The sequence below is a fragment of the Scyliorhinus torazame genome, chromosome 6 (genome assembly GCF_047496885.1).
Source record: "Scyliorhinus torazame isolate Kashiwa2021f chromosome 6, sScyTor2.1, whole genome shotgun sequence".
Taxonomy (NCBI): domain Eukaryota; kingdom Metazoa; phylum Chordata; class Chondrichthyes; order Carcharhiniformes; family Scyliorhinidae; genus Scyliorhinus; species Scyliorhinus torazame.
Genome location: NC_092712.1, coordinates 176493747 through 176519284, shown reverse-complemented (window position 1 = coordinate 176519284; position 25538 = coordinate 176493747). Strand labels below are relative to the sequence as shown.

The 25538-nt window shown below is 46.1% G+C and overlaps 1 protein-coding gene across 1 annotated transcript; it reads right to left on the bottom strand.

Moving 5' to 3' along the window:
• Positions 1 to 220: 220 nt before the first annotated feature.
• seraf (Schwann cell-specific EGF-like repeat autocrine factor) lies at positions 221 to 25538 on the bottom strand. The gene is made up of 5 exons (XM_072509123.1): positions 25205 to 25538; positions 24363 to 24458; positions 3088 to 3192; positions 2788 to 2883; positions 221 to 765 (listed from the first exon to the last, which is right to left on the bottom strand). The coding sequence occupies exons 1-5, from the start codon at positions 25437 to 25439 to the stop codon at positions 656 to 658; spliced, it is 642 nt and encodes a 213-aa protein (XP_072365224.1). The 5' UTR covers positions 25440 to 25538; the 3' UTR covers positions 221 to 655.

Here is a 25538-nt window from a genome sequence, read left to right as displayed (position 1 = left end):
TATGCTCCAAGGTTGTTTCTCACCAGTTCTTTCAAAGCACGCAAAAATAAATCTATAAATAGAATTACATCATATCTGTGATGCAGCCAATCAGAACAAAACACTTGCCATTGTCAATATATGTACCAAAAGAGACGACAGCCAATGCAACAGGTTAAATTATTTTGAATTTCTAGCCAGGACAGGGTATTATAAATCTACAATAAAAAGTTCTTAAAACCTCAGTATAATCTTTTATTGTACTTGCATTCAGAATAACAGTTCACATAACCACATGTGGTCTTTTAAAACCAAGTAAAGTGATCTCTCCAGTGATTATGGATGGCTTGTGATCACTCTGTTTAGAATTTTACAATAAAAATGGTGACATTCAGTTATGTTTAACAGGAATTAAGTTACACAGAAGATAACCACTGCATTAAAAATCCAACCAGCCAAATGGACATGGTGCCTGGCCCAGGAAAAAAGATAACCACATAGTGCAGCTGCTTTAGCTACTAAAAAAGAATGCAAAGCTTTGTGATTTACAGACATTTTTCACTTGTTTCCCAATTTTTGGCACTGATAAGTTATTACATTTTTAAAAATTTGATGGTTTGACCAAAGGAAACAATAACGAAGAGGTGCCCTCTTGCCCTCTCCATGAAAAGACTCTTCATTCACTTTTCTTTTGTTTACATTGAGGGCCAGTATAGGATCCACGACATCGGCACACATTCGGCGCAATACATTTCCCTCCATGTCCACAAGGGATGTCACAAACCGCTACAAACAAACAGATTGATCAGTGCTTTTATTCAGAATCAATATTTTTAGTAGATGGCCTATCATTGGAAACAAAGATAAGAACGCATAGCCCTTTTACTTGAACCTTATTGTATTATTTAAAAGAAAACGCTGGCAGATGTGTTGCATTTATTTCTGGATTCTCCTGAATCCGCCCACATCTCAAAGTGAACTATCAAGTTAAAAATCCCCCCCGCCCCCATAACATCCATATGAGGATTATAACTTTAGGACTGAGATGAGAAGAAGTTTCTTTACTCCGAGGGTTGTGTGTTTTTGGAAATCTTTATCTGAGAAGGCTTTGGATGCTCAGTCATTGAATATACTTGACACAAGATCAAAAGATTTTTTGGATACTTAGGGAATCAATAGATATCAGGAAAGGGTAAGAAAGTAGAGTTGACATGGAGGTTCGTCCATTATCTTAGTAAATGATGGAGCCATTTTCCTATTTCGTATAGAGTTATGACTTGCAGGTTGTCTGTTCATTTACCCAAACTTAGTATAGTTTTGAAGGAGCAGTAACAAAGGTGGGTCTTCACATTCTGCTTTTGGGTTATGAATAATATTCTGAATTGAGGGTGGTACCCTCAAAGCATTGCCAGCAATGACATGAGAAAATATGTATTCTGCCATCTAACCAGGATTACCTCTGCCTCATTCTGCTAACATTCACCTCCACGATACTGCTCATCTTCAGCCTTATTTCATTCCACCATCGCCAAAAAACTGATGTGCTTTTATTACTTCCAAGGCTGGATATTCCTCTCTCAAAAGATACCTACAAAAACTAACACCAAAGGACCTAGAAACACCATGAACATGCCTGTGGCTATTATAAAAAAATTATTAATGGGCTATGTATTGTTGAAAGGATGTGGAAAAAATCCATGGTGTCTCAAGAGTGCATTATGCTGCTCGTGAATATTAGGTTTGACTGAGTTTGTGAATTTATGACATGTTATGTAACAAATATGTTTTAGGAACTGTCTAGTCAAACGCATATCACCAAACATAAAATCTGCCATGAATCAGCCGAACAGCATTTTAGATTTAAAAAAGCTTTCACATATTTAAGAGTTGTCATGTGGTGTAATTTCATCAATACAACTGAAAATGGGCTTATCATAAAACTAAGCATTTTTGATCAGAATATCTTGTCCACCACCTGTGAGTAGCATGTTTTTCGATAACGTTCTTCCCATGTCTGCGTGGGTTTCTTCCGGGTGCTCCAGTTACCTCCCACAAGTCCCGAAAGACGTGCTGTGAGGTAATTTGGACATTCTGAATTCTCCCTCAGTGTACCCGAACAGGCGCCGGAATGTGGCGACTAGGGAATTTTCACAGTAACTTCAGTGCAGTGTTAATGTAAGCCTACTTGTGGCACTAATAAAGATTATTATTATAACCAAAATGGCTTCAAAAACTATACAGAACCATTTACTCATTACATTGGTGTGCAGCATTCAGTTTCTAAGTAAATTAATCATTTAATATTAAAAGCTTTTAAAAATGGCCTATTTGTCTTTCCATCTAAAGAAGTTTCATTGCAAGAGCCACTTCAAAGGCCTGAAAATGAATGCAAGTTGCAGAAATTATGATTAATTCAATCTGGGATCATGGGCAGTTTTGTACTTGGGACCAAACCTGTGCCTGATTTTTTTTTAAAGTAATGGAAAATATTTCAGATTTGCATTGAGCATAATTTGTGCTTGAAGTTCCACCATCATTGGGCTGCTTTCAAAACTTTCATGTGAATTACCTGGAAAATCTGACACAAAAAGGCAGAAACTCCTGCAAACAGTTTTGATGCCTCAATAGGACAGGATAAATAGTCACCATTAACTATCATAAATAATATGATGTAATCAAGTGCATTCTTAACATGTTTTTAACAGAAGAAAAATAAACCAGCTCTGGAAATCTCATTATTCCTCCTCTTATGTAACAGTGCATTAAACAGTAAAGCACGTTATGACTTAAATGCAGATTCGGCCTTACCTAAATGGCAGGCTCCACCAACCCATCCATCTGGGCAATTACAGATACCTGGTGCCAAACAGTTCCCACCATTCCGACATCCCTGCGGACAGATGGCTATTGGGCAGGTGGAGGGAGGATGGAAGGAGAGAACAGATATACATGTTCAGGATTCCTAATTTCGATAACATGATGAAACCATTGACATTTTCAGAGAAAACAAAATATTCCTTACCACATGAATGCTTTACAAACAAGGCAATAATTTTATTTTACCTTTTGCTTTTAGAAAACAAACTTCCAACACAAGAGTTCCTTTACCTTCCTGACATCTTGATCCCATCCAGCCAGAGGAACACAGACACTTCAAAACACTGTTAACAGAGAGGCACTCTCCACCATTGAGACAGCCGCCGTCACAAGTAGCTATGTGGAGACAATATTTGTGTCAAACACAGTTTTACAAATTTGGAAGTTTAAACATTTTTTGCATGGCGTGGAATACGAGGGATTGCCGGGGAATCCTGATATCAGGCTGCCATCTTGAGCGGGTGGCCCGATAACGGAGTCCTGTGGCTGGCAAACCCCTCACCGCAAATCAGCCCTGAATCCCCCCGTCATAAATGGGGGAGCGGTGTGGAGGGGGCTCCCAGGTAATCTGTGGAGAGGGAGGGGGCCCACTCGCCCTCTCAATCCCGCCCGATGGCCGCTTACCCTCCTGCCCGATGTCGGCAACCACACTCACCTGATGGATGCTTTCCCTCCCTCTAAATGGCTCACTATCCCTATCACTCTGCTGCCACTGTACACACTCCGCTGTTCGCTCTCACCTTGATCTGGAAATTTGAAGATTTTAGAACTGTTTCCAGCTTGTCCAATCATAGACTGGTTCTGGAGAAGCCAGCCTCTGATTTGGCAAGCAGCTTTGCAGCATTTGTCAAATATTATAAGTTAGCCTGACCTAGAGCAGCACCTAGGGATGCATCCAACAGAATCCTAGAGTTCCACGGAACCTGGTTTGGAGAACCCTGCACTCGAAGAATCTTTATGCAAGTGACCATTTGAATTTTAATGAAGAAAGTGCACAAAATAGAGTTTTAGAACTCAGAAACATTTTTTCTCACAATCAGCAACATCATTAGAAAGTAATTAGTAAAGCAAAATACCAAACTAGAATATTAATGTTTCTAATGCTAACTGGCAAAGCAAGATTAAAGGTATATTAAATGAAATAAGGACACCACAGTTCTACAGACTACAGGTTGGTAATGTATCTATATATTGTCACTCATCATTAAAAGCAACATTTTTAAAATCATAGAAAATTATGTCAACTATTTTTCATATCAAACACAAAAATGGGAAGAAAAATAGCAAAACAAATTTGATAACTGTGATATACTTTAACAATATTAAGAATTACAATTAAAACATTCAGACGGTTCAACACATATCAGAACTGAGTTCAGTTGACTGGACCTTCGACGGAGCACAACATACACTTCTTAAAAATTAATTTCACAAGATGTGGGTGTCACTGGCTAGGCCAGCATTTATTGCCCAACTTTAGTTGTCCTTCAGAAGGTGGTGGTAAGCTGCCTTCTTGAATCACTGCAGTCCCTGAGGTGAAGGCATGCCCACAGTGCTGTTAGGGAGGGAGTTCTAGGGTTATGACCCAGCAACAGTGATAGAACGGCAATACATTTCTAAGTCAGGATAGTGAGTGACTTGGAGGGGAACCTCCAAGGGTGGTGTTCCCAGGTATCTGTTGCTCCTGTCCTTCTAGACGGTAGTGGTCATGGGTTTGGAAGGTGCTATCTAAGGAAACTTGGTGAATTCCTGTAAGGGGGGGGGGGGGGGGGGCTGGTCAGGAGGTGAGTTACTCGATCCAATATTAGCTATCACGACTGCAGTATGTACTATCTATCAGATCAGAGAACTCATCATCCTTACTTAAACAGCACCTCATAGCACTGCAACCACTGTTACAGAGAAGGATATGACCAACGATACCATGGGAGCACCACAAGTTCAGCAGTGTCATTCAAGAAGAAGCTCACCTTGTCAGGACAACTAGGAATGGGCAACAAATATGTTCTTGTCGATGTTGCCCAAATCCCAACAGCAAACAAGGAAGTAGAGGCCCATTGCACATGAGACTGGATTTCACTCTCCCCTGCCGGCAGGTTTGAAGTCTCATTAAATCCAGCAGGCCACCTGCCCACCCCTGGCTCTGCCGCAATTACATCAGCGGTGCAGGTGATGTTGGGTAGCCCACCGAAATTGGGCAGCCCACCCAAGCTCGGTCAATTGAGGCCTAATTGGGAATCAATTGCTCAATTAAGCCCCTCATCCTACCACTGCTGGGAATTAACAGCTGATGGGAGAGGCCCAGGCCAAGAGGCCGGTCGGGAAGGCTTCTTCATAGACTTGTGGCAGGAGGGAACTCTCACACCCACAGGACAGCATGGACAGCAAGGTAGTACAGTGGTTCGCAGAGTTGCTTCACAGTTCCAGGGTCTCAGGTTCGATTCCCCGCTAGGATCACTGTCTGTGTGGAGTCTGCACGTTCTCCCTGTGTCTGCGTGGGTTTCCTCCGGGTGCTCCGGTTTCCTCCCACAGTCCAAAGATGTGCAGGTTAGGTGGATTGACCATGCTAAATTGCCCTTCGTGTCCAATAAGGTTGGGTACGGTTACTGGGTTATGGGGATGGGGTGGTGATGTGGGTTTGGGTGGGATGCTCTTTCTGGGAGCCGGTGCAGACTCGATGGGCAGGGTGGCCTCCTTCTGCGCTGTGGATTCTATGAAACCCCCATACACTTACTCAAATCCCAATTCCATAAGACCATAAGATACAGGAGCAGAAGTAGGTAATTCGTCCCATTGAGTCTGCTTCGCCATTCAATGGTTGTGACTGATCTGATGCTAATCCTCAACTGCACTTTCCTGCCTTATCCCTGGTGTAGTATTATTGTCACTGGACAGGTAGGGCTCTGGGGACCTGGGTTCAAAGCCCCCCATGGCAGAAGGTGAAATTTGAATTCAGTACAAATCTGGAGTTAAAAGTCTAACGACAGGGCAGCACGGTGGCCTAGTGGTTAGCACAGCTGCTTCATGGCACTGAGGTCCCAGGTTCAATCCCGGCTCTGGGTCACTGTCCTTGTGGAGTTTGCACATTCTCCCCGTGTCTGCGTGGGTTTCGCCCCACAACCCAAAAATGTGCAGGTGGATCGGCCACACTACATTGCCCCTTAATTGGAAAAAATAATTGGGTACTCTAAATTTAAAAAATAAATCTAATGATGACCATGAAACCATTGTTGTAAAACACATCTGGTTCACTAATGTCCTTTAGGTAAAGAAATCTGCCATCCTTACCTGGTCTGGCCTACATGGGACTCCAGGCCCACAACAATATGGTTGACTCTTAAAATGTCCTCTAAAATACATTCATTTCAAGGGCAATTAGGATGGGCAATATATACTTGGCCCAGCCAGAGACATCCATATGAACAAATAAGATTCCCTTGCTGATTAGAAATCAGTCTATCGCAACATACTTAACAATGCAGCCTCTACAGCTCTCTGTGGTAACAGATTCCACAGATTCACTACCCTCTGCGTGAAGAAATTCCTCCTCATCTCTAAATAGGCAACCCCTTACTCTGGGAATATGTCCTCAGATCCTAAACATTCCCACAACCTCTCAGTATCTACCCTGTCAAGCACCTGAGAATCATATATGTCTTAATAAAGTTGCCTCTCATTTAAACTCCAATGAAAAAAATTCCTCCACACCTAGGATCAACCTAGTGAATATTCTCTGGGCTGCCTCCAGTGCCAGTATATCTTTCCTCAGATAAGGGAACCAAAACTGTTCAATGCCACACACCGCTGCTTCTGTGCTGAAGAGCTGCCAGCCTCTGACGAGCCATTAGCTCTCTGGGGCTGGACATACTGTTCCTGAGTGACGGAACTCCCACTTCCGGTCTATTTATGGCTGCTGAATGGCTGAATTCCTGGGGGTTCGTAAGATGTTCCATTGCCTTCATTGCCATTTCTACTGCTATCTCTGGGTTTCTACCGAATTTGGAACAGGAGGGAATAAAGCGGTGATGCAAACACGGGTATGGCTTCAGCTATTTTCCAGTCTACAAATCTCCCGACAGTTTTACGCAACAAAATCTATCAGGTTTACCTTATATTCCTTGTCAGTACGCATGCAAATAACACACTTCCGAATCTTGGAGGTTTGATCAATATTGGTCTTACCCTTGTGATTTTTTACTTTTTCCAATTGGATTCCTAATTCAAATGTGGGTTCTCTCGGAGTGACAAAGCCACTTCTAGGTCGACTCCCGTCAGATGTCGCCAGTAATGTTGCTATATTTATTTGGTTATAAATATGGTGGTTAATATGGTCGTCTTTCTTAATCCTAATTATGTGTATACTTTCAGAGTCGGCAGGTATCTCTCGATACCACCACAAGGTTCAACCCGAATATCGATCAAAGAGCCAATACACCAGTTGGTTAGTTCAAAGTCAATACTATTTATTTACACACAGTAAGATCTACTCATGCAAGATAATACTACAAACTAAACTATCTCTATCACTAACACTTATACTTAACTTCGGGTGCCCACTTAGTCAGAGGAACAATGGCCGTTGTTCGGATCTGAGGCTGTTGGGTTCGAAGAGGTAACAGGAGTACAGCTAAGGTCGTCCGTCAGGTAGCGAGTGTTGACCTTGAACTTACTTGCTTCTGGTGATGCTGGTGGATGGGTCTCTCCACTGAGAGCCGAATCCAAGAGACTGAATCATTATCGGGGGTTCCTTCTTATACTTGGAGGGGCTTCGCGCGCTTTTAGGCGGGCCTTAAACTTGGTCCCAATTAATTGAGCAGCTTCTTGATCATTGTCATCGATCTAAACCAATAAAGGAATGGGTGCCCTGATGGCTGGGAGTGTCCTAGGTGGCCGTTCGCCTTGCTTTGTTTGTGTCTTTCGATTGGGGTACTGGCGCCGGGATGTCTGCGACAGTATCGGCTACCTGAGTATTAATCCTTTGTTCCTTGGAGATGGGTCATCAATATGTTAATCGACCCTCGAGTTTCGATTCCGTTTGCTGACTGCTTCCTAAATATACATTCAGGCTCTGTGCCTGTTTGTTGCTTAGTATTGTCCACATTTCCCTATATTCTCTGTGAGTGTCCATTTTGTATTCTGAAAGTGGCCATCCCAGATGGCTATACGCCCTCCTTGTGATCCTCAACACAAAGCGTGAAGGATCATATTACTGAGTCTTCTTTGTTCTCTGCCTCAGTCGAGCACCCACAATCAAGGATAGGTTCTTCTCTACTCTGTCCTATGGATTGGAACCTTTACCTAAATTGCTTCATTTATTTTTTTTTGAAATATATTTTATTGAAGTTTTTCAAACAAAGATTTTCCGTTTTTACAAGTTAATAAAGGAATATACATTAACCGTTATTTAAATAATATATTAAACTAACAACAGATGGAAAAAGAAATAAACAAAAAGCAAATATCAACACCTAACTAAGAAAAAACAAAAACACGGAATAATACTCCCCACCACCCCCCTCCCCCCACTCCCCCCTCCCCCCTGGGTTGCTGCTGCTGTCTTTTCTGTTTTTCCATTATCGTTCCGCGAGATAGTCAAGGAACGGTTGCCACCACCTGGTGAACCCCTGAGCCGATCCTCTTAATGCATATTTTATTCGTTCCAGTCTTACGAACCCTGCCATGTCGTTTATCCAGGCCTCCACGTCCGGGAGCTTCGCTTCTTTCCACATAAGTAGAATCCCTCGCCGGGCTACTAGGGACGCAAAGACCAAGACATCGGCCTCTTTCGCCTCCTGCACTCCTGGTTCTTCTGCAACCCCAAATATAGCCAACCCCTAGCTTGGTTTGAACCGGACCCCCACCACCTTTGAGATCACTCTTGCCACACCCTCCCAGAACTCATGCAGTGCCGGACACGACCAGATCATGTGATTGTGGTTCGCCGAGCTTCCCGAGCACCTCCCACACCTGTCCTCCACCCCAAAAAACCTGCTCAGTCTTGCTCCCGTCATATGCGCTCTGTGTAGAACCTTAAATTGAATCAGGCTAAGCCTGGCACACGAGGACAAAGAATTTACCCTACTTAGGGCATCTGCCCACAGCCCCTCCTCAATCTCTTCCCCCAGCTCCTCTTCCCATTTTCCCTTCAGCTCCTCTACCATCGCCTCCCCCTCGTCTCTCATCTCCCTGTATATTTCGGAGACTTTACCTTCTCCAACCCATGCCCCCGAAATCACTCTATCCTGGACCCCTTGCGTCGGGAGCCACGGAAATTCCCTCACCTGTTGCCTCGTAAATGCCCTCACTTGCATGTATCGGAAAGCATTCCCTGGTGGCAACTTATATTTTTCTTCCAATGCTCCCAAACTCGCAAACGTCCCGTCTACAAACAGGTCCTTCAGCTTCCTAATTCCTGCTCACTGCCAGAATTGAAATCCCTCATCTATCCTCCCCGGGACGAACCTGTGGTTATTCCTTATCGGGGACCACACCGAGGCACCCGTCACTCCCCTATGTCGTCTCCACTGCCCCCAGATCTTCAACGTCGCCACCGCCACTGGGTTTGTGGTGTACCTTTTCGGGGAGAACGGTAGCGGCGCCGTCGCCAGCGCTTTTAGGCTCGTTCCCTTACAGGACACCATCTCCAGCCTTTTCCACGCCACACCTTCTTCTTCCCTCATCCACTTACAGACCATTGACACATTGCGGCCCAATAGTAGTCACTCAGACTCGGCAGTGCCAATCCCCCTCTGTCCCTACTGCGCTGCAGGAAACCCCTCTTTACCCTCGGGGTCTTTCCCGCCCACACAACGCTCATAATGCTCCTGTCTATTTTTTTGAAGAAGGCCTTTGTAATCAAGATGGGGAGGCACTGAAACACGAAAAGAAACCTCGGGAGGACCACCATTTTAACCGCCTGTATCCTGCCCGCCAATGACAGGGGCACCATATCCCACCTCTTAAAGTCCTCCTCCGTCTGCTCTACCAATCGTGTCAGGTTAAGTTTATGTAGGGTTCCCTAGTTCCTGGCCACCTGAATCCCCAGGTATCGAAAATTCCTTGCTACTCTCCTCAGCAGCAGAGCATCTATCCCCCTGCCCTGTTCCCCGGGGTGCATCACAAAAGGTTCGCTCTTTCCCATATTTAATTTGTATCCCGAGAACTCTCCAAACTCCCTGAGTATCTGCATTACCTCTGGCATCCCCTCTACCGGGTCCGCCACATATAGCAGCAAATCGTCTGCATATAGTGACACTCGATGTTCCTCTCCCCCTCTAAGCACCCCCCTCCACTTCTTAGAGTCCCTCAGCGCTATGGCCAATGGTTCAATTGCCAACGCGAACAGTAACGGGGACAGGGGGCACCCTTGTCTTGTACCCCTATGTAATCGAAAGTATCCCGATCTTTGCCTGTTTGTAATGACGCTTGCCACCGGGGCCGCGTACAAGAGTCTAACCCATCTAATGAACCCCTCCCCGAACCCAAATCTCTTCAGCACCTCCCACAAATAGTCCCACTCCACCCTATTGAATGCCTTCTCTGCATGAATCGCCACCATTATCTCTGCCTCCCCCTCCGGTGGGGGCATCATCATCACCCCCAGTAATCTTCGTACATTGGCATTCAATTGTCTCCCCTTAACAAACCCTGTCTGGTCGTCATGTACCACCCCTGGGACACAATCCTCTATCCTTGTCGCCATCACTTTGGCCAGCAGTTTGGCGTCTACGTTTAGGAGGGAGATGGGCCTGTATGACCCGCACTGCAGCAGGTCTTTGTCTCGTTTCAGAATTAGCGATATCGTCACCTCCGACATTGTCGGGGGTAATGTCCCCATTTCCTTAGCCTCATTAAAGGTTCTCGCCAAAAGCGGGGCCAACAGGTCCATATACTTCCTATAAGATTCCACCGGGAACCCATCTGGTCCCGGGGCCTTCCCTGCTTGCATGTTCCCAATTCCTTTGATCACCTCATCCACCTCAATCTGCGCCCCCAGACCTGCCACCTCCTGCCCCTCCACCCTCGGGAACTCTAGCTGGTCCAAAAAGTGTATCATTCCCGCTTTCCCCTCCGGGGGTTGGGACTTGTACAGCCTCTCATAGAATGTCTTGAACACCTTGTTCACTTTCCCTGCTCTCTGCTCCACCTTTCCCGCTTCGTCCCTAACTCCTCCGATCTCTCTCCCCGCCCCCCTCTTCCGAAGTTGTTCGGCCAGCAGCCGGCTCGCCTTTTCCCCATATTCATATTGTATCCCCTGTGCCTTCCTCCACTGTGTCTCTGCCTTTCCCGTGGTCAGCAGGTCAAACTCCGTCTGTAATCTTCGTCTTTCCCTGTATAGCCCTTCGTCTGGGGCCTCCGCATACTTCCTATCCACCCTCAAAATTTCCCCTACTAATCTCTCTCTTTCTTTACCCTCGTGTTTCCCCCTGTTGGCTCTGATGGAAATCAGCTCTCCTCTAACCACTGCCTTCAGCGCTTCCCATACTACTCCCACCTGGACCTCCCCATCGTCATTGACCTCCAGGTATCTTTCGATACATCCCCTCACCCTTCCGCATACCCCCTCATCCGCCAGTAGTCCCATGTCTAATCGCCAGAGTGGGCGCTGGTCCCTTTCCTCTCATAATTCCAGCTCCACCCAATGCGGGGCGTGATCTGAAAAGGCTATTGCCGAGTACTCCGTTCCCGCCACTTTCGGGATCAGTGCCCTTCCCAAAACAAAAAGGTCTATCCGGGAATATACCTTGTGGACGTGGGAGAAAAAGGAAAACTCTTTACCCATCGGTCTGGCGAATCTCCACGGATCTACTCCCCCCACTTGCTCCATGAATCCCTTAAGCACCTTGGCCGCTGCCGGCCTTCTCCCGGTCCTGGATCTGGACTGGTCCAGCCCTGGGTCAAGCACTGTGTGCCCGATCGGTGCCCACCGATCGTCGGGCCGTCCTCTCTGAAGGAGGACCTCCTTCCTTCCGTGGCCCCGCGAGATCCGTCTGACATCTTCTTGAGGGGCGGACTCGGAAAGGACAGCAACCACGCATGCGCGGGTGACGCCAGTTATGCGCCGCCGGCCGCGTCATGTATGCGGCGCCGCCTTTACGCGGCAACAAGGCCTGGCGCATGTAGATGACGTGGCCCCGATCCTAGCCCATTATCAGGCCCTGAATCGGTCGGGATAGGGGCCGTTTCGCGCCGTCGTGAACCTCGACGGCGTTCACGACGCCGTGGGCACTTCGGCGCGGGAGTGGAGAATCCCGCCCCCAATGTTTATTTAAAAGGTTAAGTTGAGTTCATGGAATAAACATTGTTTTGTGTTTAAAAACCCACGTGTCCATAATTGTAATATCACACCTGGAGAAAAAGCCGTGTGCTTCATAAGCAACAGTCCATTAAAGGACCAGGTTAGTTGGACTCCATGATACATTTTGGGGTTCTGAAAACACTTCTCCCATAACACGTGATTAATTTGTCACACCAGGCTGGTGTATCAGTGGCTGTCTCTGGGTGTGGGGTATGGCAGGGATGGGAAACATTCACGGCCTGTGGGGTAGGGGCCAGGGGGTCGCGTCCGCGCGCAACTGGAGGGATCCCGTGAAGATCTAAATGTAGACCATGATGTCTGTCTTCATGTTCCCTTTTCCTTCTTGGTCTTCCTTTGTCTTCTGTTGTTCTGGACTTCCTGTGGACACAAGCATAATATCTGTTATTATCTTGTTTAAGATCTCGTACACCTGTCTGTCTGTCCTTTTAGTACCAATTGCCCATTAGAATTGTCACCATATGTGACTCCCTCATTTTTTTTTAAAAAACCAAATATTTTGGGACAATCCAAGAAGAAAATACTGTCACACCGCGAGCAGTCTCGCAGCCTGTGTGATCGATGCAGTGAGTGTTCCATCCAAGTATTTGAGGATGTAAATAGCATATGGGAGAGCAACCTAAGGGTCGCCGGAAAACAAACAAAAGAGTTTTGAACAAAAGCTCCGAATGGGGTGCGTATGGGCCGCGGCGGGGCAAGAATGGGTGGAGTCCCCGGGTAAGACGGTGACCAGTGCTGTAAGTGCACTACTCGAGAGTAGCTGACCAGATGGGGATCCTCAGGCAGGGCGGGGACCAGTGCCATTACTCCACTACCTGAGCGACCAGACAAGAACGGAAAGAATTTTGTGTTCATCGTGGATACTGTCTCTCATGATTACCTTCGAATCAGAAGAGTAGTTATGATTGGGTGTCTGCCGACAAACTTGTTCCTTTAACTGCCAGTGGGCGTTAAAAGAGTGGTGGCGTGGGGCCATGAATAAACTTTAAGTGCACAAACACCATGCAACATTTAAAGTAACAAACATTTAAAGTAACAAACTAACGTAACAAAATCGGGCAGGCTCCATCAGAAGGACACCGTAAATCTCCATTGGGACCTTTTTACCATCATCTGGACACCTCATTGCTCTATAGCGAACAGAGTCGCAAAGGGGCTCGTCTTGTGGGAGTCAGACTCTGAGTCATCATCTTCCCCGGTTGCCACACTCGTGACTGGAGTAGCTGTGCCAAAGCTGCTTGGGGCGAAGTGGGGTCCATCTCATCATTCCGGATGAGTCTGTAAGAATTGTCACGGTGCCAATGTTTTGTGTCGAGGTTGGAGGTGGTAGGGGGCAATCCATCGTCGTCGGGCGGTGGGTCCGGATCAGCGGCTTCTATATACGTGGTCTCAAAGGGGTCGAACAAATCCTGTTCGGAGTTGCTGGGAGTGCGGCCTGGTGCAGGAGTGTAATAATGTTGCGGTGCCATGGGGCTGTCGCTGTCACTGTCGGTGCTGGTTGAATGAAGGGAGAGGCGGAGATGTGCCTCTGGGGGTGGAGTCGCAGTAGCGTCTGAAGATGGGCTGGACTGGTTGAGGGAGGGTAGGAATAGGTTGTCCATGCGCGGGGCGTGGTCATCTGCTGCTGCAAGTGAGAAGTGGTGTGAGTGGTTGTTCTGTGTGCCATAAGCTTTAAGCTGGTTTATGTGAAACCATCCAGACTTGCCATTGGGATAGGTGATCTTATATACGGAGGGGCTGACATTATCAGAAATGGAGTAGGGTCCTGCAAATTTGGGGGAGAGGAATGAACTGGGGTTGTATAGGGATAGCATGACCTTCTGCCCCGCTACAAATTCTGTGGCGTGTACCATTTTGTCAAAACAATCATTACTTTGCTTATTTTGTATTCCAAGCCTAACAGCTGCAGTGAGCTGGGCTGCTTTAACAGTATCGATAAGCTGCTGTACTGGTTTCTCATGGGTGAGGGCGATGAATGTGGGGCTGGCAAAATCAAGCCCTAACAAGTATTTTGCCCCCTTCATGGGTCGTCCGATCATGAGGGTGTGGGGGCTGTATCCGGTCGAAGTGGACACCGTGTTCCTTATGAACATCAGTGCAAAGGGGAGAACTGTGTCCCATGTGGTATTGTGCTGTTGCGCCATTTTCCTGAGGGTTGCCTTGAGGGTTCTATTCATTCGCTCTACGATCCCGCTTGATTGGGGTTGATAGGCAATGTGAAATTTTTGTTGGATGTCAAAAATTGTGAGGACATTTTTCTTGACGCGTCTTGTAAAATATGAGCCTTGGTCTGACTCTATACTGCGGGGAAGTCCCCATCTTGTGAAGATGTGCTGTGTGAGGATCTTGGCTGTCGTTTTTGTCGTGTTAGTTCCAGATGGAAAAGCTTCCATCCACTTCGTGAAGGTGTCGATGACTACCAACACATACTTAAAACCATTCTTGCAGGGGGGTAGGGGTCCTATGTAATCAATCTGCAAATTCGTCCAGGGGCCATTAACAGGGCGGGTGACTGAGCTGACCTTTCCTTGCATATCTGTCCGGATTGTTCTGGGCGCAGATTAAACAGTTTTCAATGTAATGCGTTACATTGGATTTCAAATCGGGCCACCATCAGAGAGGTCTGAGGTGGGCGAGGGTTGCTTCTATGCCTTGATGTCCATGGTTGTCATGGAATTGGCAAATAATTTGGTTTCTGTCCTGGGTGGGAACTACATAAATACCTTCTTTTAAAATTACCGTCATGTGTTGTCAAAGTGTTCTTGTATTTATCGTAGGGGGCTGGAAAGATGCCTTTTAAAACTTCCCCGAGCTGTGCATCTTCCTTTTGGGCCTGAGCTAAATCTTGAATGTTGGTCTGTGAGACCTGGACCGCGTGTACTGGGGCACTCTCTGGGGGATTACAAAAGTGACCGTGTCTGGAGCCTGCCTTTGTTAGGGCATCTGCCTTAACATTACCAGGGGGGGGAAGAATGATGGTGGCTATGAACTTTAATGATACCATATTTCCGATCTTTAGCTGTCCTGAGAATATTCTGGAGTAATGGGGCTGAGGGTAGGGGTTTTCCATCCGCGGAAACAAATCCTCTAGATTCCCACAGGAGTAGGAATTCCGTTAAACTATTGCAGACAAATAAGCTGTCGGAGTATATGTCAACTGGGGTCGGGAACGAGTCGGGGTGCTCTACAATATATGCTACGGCTGCTAGTTCTGCTGCCTGTGAGCCTAAATGTCCAGGCAATTTCAAGGATATCTCCTCTAACACGCGTCCCTGCATGTCCTCTACATATATGCCACAACCAGTAATTCGTTTACCGTTCAAAACTGTGGAGGAGCCATCCACATAAATCTTAAGGGGTGCGCCTATGTCTGTGGGCTGGGGTCTCTGGGGTGTAGTATCTGGCTTTGGGGAAACTGACTTTGGTACAAAGGGTCCTGTGTTGTGCCTGGTGGTGATTATTTCACCCTCATGTGGGGTGCCTGCGTAATGTAAATTGTCTGCAAGGAAAGTGTGTGTTTTTGTCCTTTTAACTGTAATATGCTGTCCTTGTAAGAGAAGGGTCCATCGGGCGGCGCGAATTTGGCTGACTGTGCCGTCCTTTAGTCTACCATCTAGTAGAAGTTGGGTTGGGGTGTGCTCTGTAAAAATAGTGACGGGTTGAGTCCTGTTATGTAGGCGAAGTATTGAACAGCCCAAAAAGCTGCGAGCAGGTGCCTTTCGCAGGCAGAAAATCCTTGCTCAACTGGGTCGAGAACTCGTGAGGTGTATGCTACGGGGCCTAAACGATCGTGTCTTTCTTGGAGGAGTATAGGCCGAAAGAGTTCAGTCGGTGGTTGCAACCTCAATTGCGTATGGGGAGAGTGGATCTGGGACCTGTAATGCGGGAGCTGTGCTGAGGGCTTGGTTTAATGCATCCACGCCATCCGTGTGCTGTGGAAGCCATTCCCATGGGCTTGCTTCTTTAGGAGTTCGGAAAGAGGGACTGCCTTTGTCGCAAAACCGTCTATGTGATTCCTACAGTAGCCAACCAGTCCTAGAAATGACCGGAGGGCTGTGACATTATGGGGCAAGGGTAATTTGACAATGGAGTCAATGCGTCTCTGCTCGATCTCGCGTTTGCCATGGGTGATCACTGTGCCTAAGTAAATTACATTTTCCTGGAGAATCTGGGCCTTTTTGGGGTTTACTTTACATCCAATTTCTTGAAGGAGTCCTAATAATTCGGTGAGAAGTGAAATGTGCTATTCCTTAGTGTCTGTCTGTAGAAGCAAGTCATCTACATACTGGACAAGGCAATCGGGCAAGGAAAATTTAGCTAATCCATTCTCCAGCTGTCGGTGGAAAATGGAGGGGGAGTTGTGGAAGCCTTGTGGAAGGCAAGTCCAGGTGTATTGCTGTCCCTGGAAGGTGAAAGCAAATTTATATTGGCATGCTTTATCCAATGGAATGGACCAAAAGCCGTTGCTAATGTCCAAAACCGAAATTTGTTTTGACTGGAATCCCTGTTTTAGCATTGTCTCGGGACTCGTGGCTATGGTGGGGGCTGCTACAGGGGTTTCTTTGTTTAGTTCCCTATAATCGATGGTCAGTCGCCATGAGCCATCGGGTTTCCTGACAGGCCAAATTGGGCATTGATTGTTGAAGCTACTGAGCGAAGGACGCCTTGGTCAAGCAAACACTGGATAACCTTTGCGATTTCTCCCTCTGCTTGTTGGGGAAAACCGTACTGCTTTTGGGGTTTGGGGTCGTGTCCTGCAATGTTGAATGAGCCTGCTGTCTTGCCGCAGTCATGCTTGTGCTGGGCAAAAGAAGCCTTGTGTCACTGCAAAATGTCTCTAACGTCTTTATTCTGACTAATGGCTCGAGGGTCGAACCAGAAGTCTCCTACTGCGCTAATTCTGTGTGCGTAGTCTCCAACAGTCAGCATGGTGTGGGCTCGTGCTGCCTTTGCCATTCTCCACACACATTTGTTTACAGGGTCAAACGATAGATTGTGGGAGCTCATAAAGTCTATTCCCAAAATGTGTTTGGCTGTCTGGGGTAGATCGACTAGAACTACGGGGTGTTTGGTTTTAATGTTTCCTATCTGAATCGCTACAGGGGCTGTGATGTGTCCCTGCTGCAAGTGGCCTGTAAAACCGCTGAGAGTAATGGTGTCTGGTGGTGGGCCATGCGTCTCGTTGAAACATTGTGGAGGAGTTGAGCGTGGTACGGGACCCTCCTGTGTCCCAAATAAATTTTACGGGGTCTCCCTGGACTGTGCCTGCCATTACCGGTCTTCCGGACTTGTCCCAAAGTGTGTTGTAGATCCAAGTTGGGGAGCCCGAACACCGACAATCGGTGCCGTTCATATCTGCGTTATCGGAACGGATGCTATTACTATGAATTGGCTTGGCCCTATTCTTATTTAGGGTATTGGCCTGCTAGTTTCACTGCTGTTTCTGGGGGCATTGCACTCTCGTGCGTAATGTCTTAATTGTCCGCAATTGTAACATTCTTGGGATTTAGGCTGCTGTGGGCTATTTTTTCCCTCATTTACCCATGCGGGGTACTGATGTGTCCTAACTGGATGCATGGTAGCATCTGCCTGCTCTTCCTCTGCTTTACTGTAATCTGATTTTCTCTGAATGGACTGTTCCCAAGCTCGGGGCAATCTCTTTAGTACCCATTTCTCATTGTGGGTCTCGTCTGAGAGGTCATAATTGGCGCAAGCTCTCTGTCCTGCTTCGGTCGCGTGAGAGATTAGGATTCAATTCCATTTGGCCATATTGTCTGGTGTCAAATGGGCGCGGGTTAACTCTCCGAATACGGCTGTGAAATGAATCTACAGGTGTCCAGCAAACGCTGTGGGGTGCTCGGTCTTTTTCTGCCTACATTTATTTAGGCCTTCTACGGGGTCTCCCTTATTGTAGCCGATCGCATCTAGGATCGCTGCATGCATTTCTTGGAGGGTGTCTCCTCCTACATTTTGTGGGTCGGGAAGGGCTGTCACAACTGAGGGGTCGAGGCTCAAAACTGTGAGTTGACGTGCTCTTTTTCATCCAGGCCGTACATGGTCGCCTGTTGTTTGACACTTGCGAAATAATGGTGTGGATCCGATGTGGGTAGGAATGGTGTTATCTTATCACACTCATCCCTTAATTGAGTGACGGTTAATGGGGTGGTGTACAGAAAATCTGGGTTCCGTCTGTTGTGGCCCTGCGCTGTGTGGCGACAGGGTTCATGGGGTTGTGCTCTACCTGTGCAGCCGGGGGTTGGGGTGCTTTTCTTTTCTGAGGTTTGTCCTGAGTACATGTTCCATGTACATATCGATGGGCAGTTTCATTTAACTCCTGCCAATCGGGGCCATTTTCCTGATCTAACTGGGGTCCAAATGTATTCTGGAATCCATTTTGTACAGAAAGCAGGGATTGCAGATCTGCAATTTGCTTTCGGCATTTGGCGCTGTCTAACAAGCTTTGCTTTTGTTCCGTTGTGGAACTGTGGAGTGCTTGTACGGCTGCTTTTAAATCATTACATTGTTTCTTTAATTGCTCAACTTGGTGTTCTGTCTGTTCTCGTACCAGCACCGCGCGTTGCGTGTCTTGGTAGGCCTTATCGTATTGCGACTGAAAGCTGCTTAAGTGGGCGAGACAAGATTGGTGTGCCCATTTGACATCAGCCATCTCCTTGTCCTTGACCGCTAACTGCTCTCTAAGTTGCCTGTTAACTTTTTTGTACTTGCTAACGTCTCTCTCACTATTCTTATCTCTCTCTTCCATCTCCCTGCGGAGCATCTTTACGACCTCCTCTGTGCCTCGCAATTGTGCCAAGCAGGACACGATTGCCAACGGCTTACGAGCTTTCCCTAAGCTTTTCTTATGAATCGCGGTAAGGTTCTCCCACCAAGTATACCCTATACTTCCTGGACCTGTTTCGTCGTTTGCACAACATTCACTCCAAAGGGGCCATCCTTTTTTCCCTTTGAGATATTTTCTAATTTCCTCTTCCCATATGGGACACTGCCCTGCGACCTTGAATTCCTGGGGGTTCATAAGGCATTCCATTGCCTTCATTGCCATTTCTACTGCTATCTCTGGGTTTCTACCGAATTTGGAACAGGGGGGAATAAAGCGGTGATACAAACACGGGTACGGCTTAAGCTATTTTCCAGTCTACAAAACTCCCGACAGTTTTACACAACAAAATCTCTCAGGTTTACCTTATATTCCTTGTCAGTACGCATGCAAATAACACACTTCTGAATCTTAGAGGTTTGGTCGATATTGGTCTTACGCTTGTGGTTTTTTACTTTTTCCAATTGGATTCCTAATTCAAATTTGAGTTCTCTCAGACTGACAAAGCCACTTCTAGGTTGAGTCCTGTCAGATGTCGCCAGTAATGATGCTATATTCATTTGGTTATAAATATGGCGGTTAATATGGTCGCCTTCTTAATCCTAATTATGTGTATACTTTCAGAGTCTCCAGGTATCTCTCGATACCGCCACAAGGTTCAACCCGAATACCGATCAAAGAGCCAGTACACCAGTTGGTTAGTTCAAAGTCAATACTATTTATTTACACACAGTAAGATCTACTCATGCACGATAATACTACCAACTAAACTATCTCTATCACTAACACCTATACTTAACTTCGGGTGCCCACTTAGTCAGAGGAACAATGGGCGTTGTTCGGATCAGAGGCTGTTGTGTTCGAAGGGGTAACAGGAGTACAGCTAAGGTCGTCCGTCAGGTTGCGAGCGTTGACCTTGAACTTACTTGCTTCTGATGATGCTGGTGGATGGGTCTCTCCGCTGAGAGCTGAATCCAAGAGACTGAATCTTTGTCAGGGGTTCCTTCTTATACTTGGAGGGGCTTCGTGCACTTTTAGGCAGGCCTTAAACTTGGTCCCAATTAATTGGGCAGCTTCTTGATCATTGTCATCGATCTGAACCAATAAAGGAATGGGTGCCCTGATGGCTGGGAGTGTCCTAGGTGGCCGTTGGCCTTGCTTTGTTTGTGTATTTCGGTTGGGGTACTGGCGCCGGGATGTCTGCGACAGTGTTGGCTCCCTGAGTATTAGTCCTTTGTTCCTCGGAGATGGTCCATCAATATGTTAATCGACCCTAGAGTTTCGATTCCGTCTGCTGACTGCTTCCCAAATATACATTCTGGCTCTGTGCCTGCTTGTTGTCCACATTTCCCTATATTCTCTGCGTTTTGTATTCTGAAAGTGGCCATCCCAGATGGCTACACCTGGCTATCTGGGTTTGGACGTGCAGGACTCACAACAGAGGAAGCACTTCAGAAAAATTGACAAAACAGGATTCCGGCAGAACAAGGAGAAAATACTACAAATAGAAAGGGAAAGTCAGTAGTCCATGAATGGTAATGAAATAGTTAAGGAGATGCTGGAAGAAACGTCGGAGCCTGTGAAGGCTGATTGCTATCTCAACAAATCCAGAGCAGCATTAACAGAGCTTTCAGAATGTTGAATGTCATGGTCAAAGCAATAAAATATGTCAGAGATGCTAATCAAACTGTGTAATATGGCTCTAGTTAGATTACACCTAGAATGTGATATTTATTCCCAGTTTCAGAGAAAGAAGAGCAAGTAAAGCACTGGAGGCAGTGTAGAGAAGAAGCAGCCAGCTGAGTTTTAGTATCTGGCATCTGAGTTAGAAGGAACACTCAGTTTTTCAGCCTGGAAAGGTGGCAACTGGGAGTTGACCTTTGAGGTATATAAGTTAGTTGAGAGCACGGAGAAAGTAATTTCAGAATCTTTTTTTACATTTCAAGATAAAAGGCAAGGGAAGACATGTTTAAATTCATTTTAGAAATGCTATTTTCTTCATAAAGATGATCAGTATATGAATTAGACTTCCAGATAAACCAACATTTTCTCTTTTTAATTCAGATTTCCAGCATCCGCAATATTTTGTTTTAAATTGATATTGAGACCCTTGCTTTTCTTGATATATATTCATGACCTAGACTTTGATATACGGGACACAATTTCAAAATCCGTAGATGGTACCAAACCTAAGAGTATTGTGAACTGTGGGAGGACAGAGATATAATTCAAGAAGCGATCGGTAGGTTGGTGGAATAGGCAGACACATGGCAGATGAAACCTAATGAAGAGAAGCGTGAAGCGATACATTTTGGGATGAAGAATGAGGAGAGACAAATCAAAGATACAGTTCGAAAAGAGGTGCAGGAGTACAGGGACGAGCATGTTTGCGCACAAATCATAGGTGGCAGGGGAAGATTGAGAAAGTGGTTAACAAGCAATACAGGTTCCTGTGCTTTTACATAGAAGCACAAAGTACAATGCAAGGGGGTTATGGCGAACTTTAATAAAAAACTACTTCAGCTGAAACATGTCCAATTCTGGGCACCACACGTTAGGAAGGATGTGATGGCTTTCGAGAAACTCCAGGGAAGATTTAAACAAATCATTCCAATGATGAGGGATTTCAGACACATGGATAAATTGGAGAAACTGGAGCTGTTCTCTTCAGAGGAGATTTGATAGAAGTGTTCAAAATTATGAGGGATCTACACAGAATGGTTAGAGAGAAACTGTTCCTATTGGTGGAGGTATGGAGGATACAGATTTAAGGTGAATAGAAAAAGAACCAAGGTGACATGAGGAAAGGCATCTTATGCATCATGAGTGGCTCAGGTCTGGAATACACTGCATGTGATTGTGATGGAGAGGGATTTAATCATGGCTTTCAAAAGTCAATTGGACAATTATTTGAAGAAAAAGACATTTTCGACGCTATGGAGCAGGATGTGCAATTAGCTGAGTATTTCATACGGAGAGCCAGTACAGACAGGACAGGCTCAAGAAGCCTCTTTCTGTGGTATAACCACTCCATGATTCTACGATTTCTGTCACATATCTTATAACAGTGTAATCTTCCATAAAACTGTTTCCATGATGTTTTCCTTTATTTCCAACCGAGATTCCCGAGCATTGTAATTAATAAGGCTCTCAACTTTGTCCTTTCTATTTGGAGCACTTCTGTTCTCACCCCTTGCCCCACCTCCCTCCCAGATCCATGTTCACCTTAACCTCAACTTCCACCTACCAGCCGAATCAAAATGGATTTGTCCCTGTTATTTCTGTCATTTCCACAACTGAATACATCTTATGCTTCCCCCTCCAGCGTTTTGAATGGACCATTCCCTCCATTCTACTCCTCAGTCACACTTTCCCACGGCAGCTTCCCATTGCAAGTACAGGAGTTACAGGACCTGCCTTTTTACCTCCTTCTTTACCACCATGCAGGACACCAAGAGCCCATTCAGGTGAAACAGATTTACTTGTATTTCTTTTGATTTAATATATTTAAGAGACTTTTGAAATATATTTTGTATGCTGCATTTACTGCTCACAATAAGGCTTCCATGGGAAATGAAATACATATTGGGTGATACCTCCATTAAGTCTGCAAGCATGACCCTGAGAATTTGGCAAAGTGTCAGACTCAGTCTGAAAACTAGCGTGTGGCTCTCCAGTTGCACAGACCCATTTTCTCTCCAGGTATTGAGCTTCTTTAAAGAAAAAAAAGAGTGGGCATGGTGACACTGTCAATCTAGTGGGGTGGGGCCTGATGGAGCTGGCACCCAGCTCCACAGAGATTAGGACACCATTGTTAAATGGGTAACAATCAGCTCTGAGACATAATGGCCACCAGCCCCCACCATGGAGGTATGAGGGGCTCTTCCCACCCCCGAACAGCATCACCAGAATTTGACCCCCCCCCCAAAACCACCACTGTAGCAGTACCACCAGCAATCCCACCCTCCCCCTCAGTGCCCGCTCTCCACCACCCATAAATGAATGCCCCCATGAGGCTCCCGCTAGGGCCCGCCTCTGGCACTGCTCCCAGCACAGGTTAACATTGCTAGCTTGGTGTTCTTCAACCTGTGCCGGGGCAGTTCCCAGGCATGTTCCCCTCCCTCCCAGGGGCTATTCTGACAGCTGCGCCCCCGGAGGGATACCCTCGACTGATTCTCATTTGGGCAAGCCAGTCGTAGGCCTCTCTGGCATGACGTCACATTCGCGAGGTATGAACATTCAGTAGGGAGGATCATGTGGCGGGGGGGGGGGCCCATTAATCATATTTAAATGCATTAAAATCTATTCAAATGAGGTTCATGCTGCGACATCGCCAGCGAGAGGGGGAGACATCGGGAAATGTAATCTGTCCAGAGAGAATCACATTCCCCAATTCTCTGCGGATTTTGCGCCCACATCGTCAATCCGTGCCTGGCTAGTGCGGGCTCAAAATCGTCCCCTATATTTGCTGATCATTTTAATTCTCTGCCCCACTCCCAATCTGGTCCAGTAAAGTTCAATGTAAGCTGGTGGAACAACACCTGATTATTCAAGTCAGCTCTTTTCAACTTTCCATACTCTACATTATGTTCAACAATTTCAAATTATAACCACTGCCTCCATTTTTTCAGAATTTTCAGGTGTCCGTCTTTGATGATGGTTCTGTCATTCACATTCATTTAAACCTCCTTAGATCATTTTTGAAAATGTTATTCCTTTCTCAGGGCAAGCCCTTAATCCATCTCCATGCTTGCTCCAAAAAGCAATTCAAATTGAATCCAATTCATGGTCCCCACAAGAGAGACAAACCAGATGCAAGCTGACAAGGACAGGCATTACACCTTATCTTGGGCTTGATCTTAGACAAAAGGCCGAGAAGCGATCTTGTCCATTCTTGCCTTGACCATCATCAGTTTTGTCGTTTGATCCCTCCTGCCTGCTAATCCTTCCCTTTTGTCTTACTCCACCTACTCCTTTCTCTGGCTACAAATTTGCTTAAAGCTGGTTTTAACTCCAATTCTGATGAAACTCTTAACTCTTTCTCTCGGTAAAGATGCTTCCGGACCTGTTGAATATTCCCATTGTTACTGTGAATTCCAAAGATGGGGAGTGGGGAGTCGCAGACACAGATCCGGTGCAGAGAAGCAGCAGCGAGCAAACCCCGAGGAAAGCCACTGTTCACAACAATAACTCCGCGTGAATTCGATATGTTTTACAAAAAGCCGGGATGGGTTGTACAAGGAGGAAAGAGGCGTGTCCTGTAAGCAAATTAAGAAACGGCTCACAGCTATGTAGCTGGTTTACAGTGGCTCTGTTAATAACGTGGTGTGCGCTTTCTAGTGCAACATGTACCTTTGTGGCAGTATCTTCCTCCAACTCCAGGTGGGCATCGACACTTCCCAGGGCGGAGACACTCTCCGCCGTTCTTGCATTTCGGGTAACAAGTTACTAGAATCACATTGAATTAAATGTGAGTGTGTTTCCCTCAAAAGTACAGGCAGAGGAATCAGAATGGGACACTTCAATCAATGGCTTTAATCCGCGCAACAGGTTTAAAAAGTTTAGACATCAAACAGAATATACATTTCCCAAACGCGACTCGCTGTTATTTAACTTTACAATGAAGATATTCTCTGTTATTGAGCGGGGGTTGGGAGTGCTGGATGCCGCTGGTCAATGTACTCTCTATCCACATCTGCTTGCATCTGCTTTGAAAACCACAGTAGTGCGGATAGCAGCAAGTTACCATCCTGGAGTGAACTTTACACTTCTGGGACACGGTTTGCCTACCGCCCGTTTCTCCACTGACCCGGCATCTTCATTTGTTCATCTTCACCGCACAAAATCAAATCGTCTGACCCACCACCAGAATTCAGTTTAACACCAGCCCTCCCCCCACACAGACCATGTTTAAAACATCTTTATATCTTTAATTTTGAATCTATTACTGATAGTGGACAGATTTTTTTCAGTAACATGATTGCTTGACCTCTGGTCTCAAATACGTTTTAAAATTAAAAGTAAACCAACTTCGTAAAAGTATAAGTTTCCTTCTCTATTGACGATTTAATCTAAAAAAAAATACCTGGAGGCAAGTATCGGACTAAATCTAAACGGTGAAATTGATGAGAAATTGACCCACACTATTCCTGGAATTCCATATAACAGGGTCTGAAATACAAGTGTTGATTTACCATACTGGCAGATATCGCCCTCGTACCCTCTGGAACAAAAGCAGGTGTTGTTCCTGATACACAGCCCCACATGTTGACAGGGAGGAATACACTTCGCTTTAGGGTCGAAAACAAAAGGGACCACCACTCCACGTGATGCTTTCGACCGAGCTTCGGAAAGCTGCAGAGGCAGGAAGGCCAAACCCTGCAAAATGAACAAAATAGCACAGAAGCGTGGTGCGGTCTGAACTTCCATCCCGCTTGTCCTTCCCACGTCAAGTGAAAGTGCACCGAGTGCCTCTGACTTCTCCCGGGAAGATTGAGGAGGGTTTACCTTCTGCCGACCTCCCCACTG

Coding starts and splice junctions, on each gene's coding strand:
- seraf (XM_072509123.1), bottom strand. CDS start 25,439: ATGGAAGTTCAGACCGCACCACGCTTCTGTGCTATTTTGTTCATTTTG. Junction 3,193..24,362: donor AGGAAGATACTGCCACAAAG/GTACATGTTGCA, acceptor GTCTCCACATAG/CTACTTGTGACGGCGGCTGT. Junction 2,884..3,087: donor GGGATCAAGATGTCAGGAAG/GTAAAGGAACTC, acceptor CCTGCCCAATAG/CCATCTGTCCGCAGGGATGT.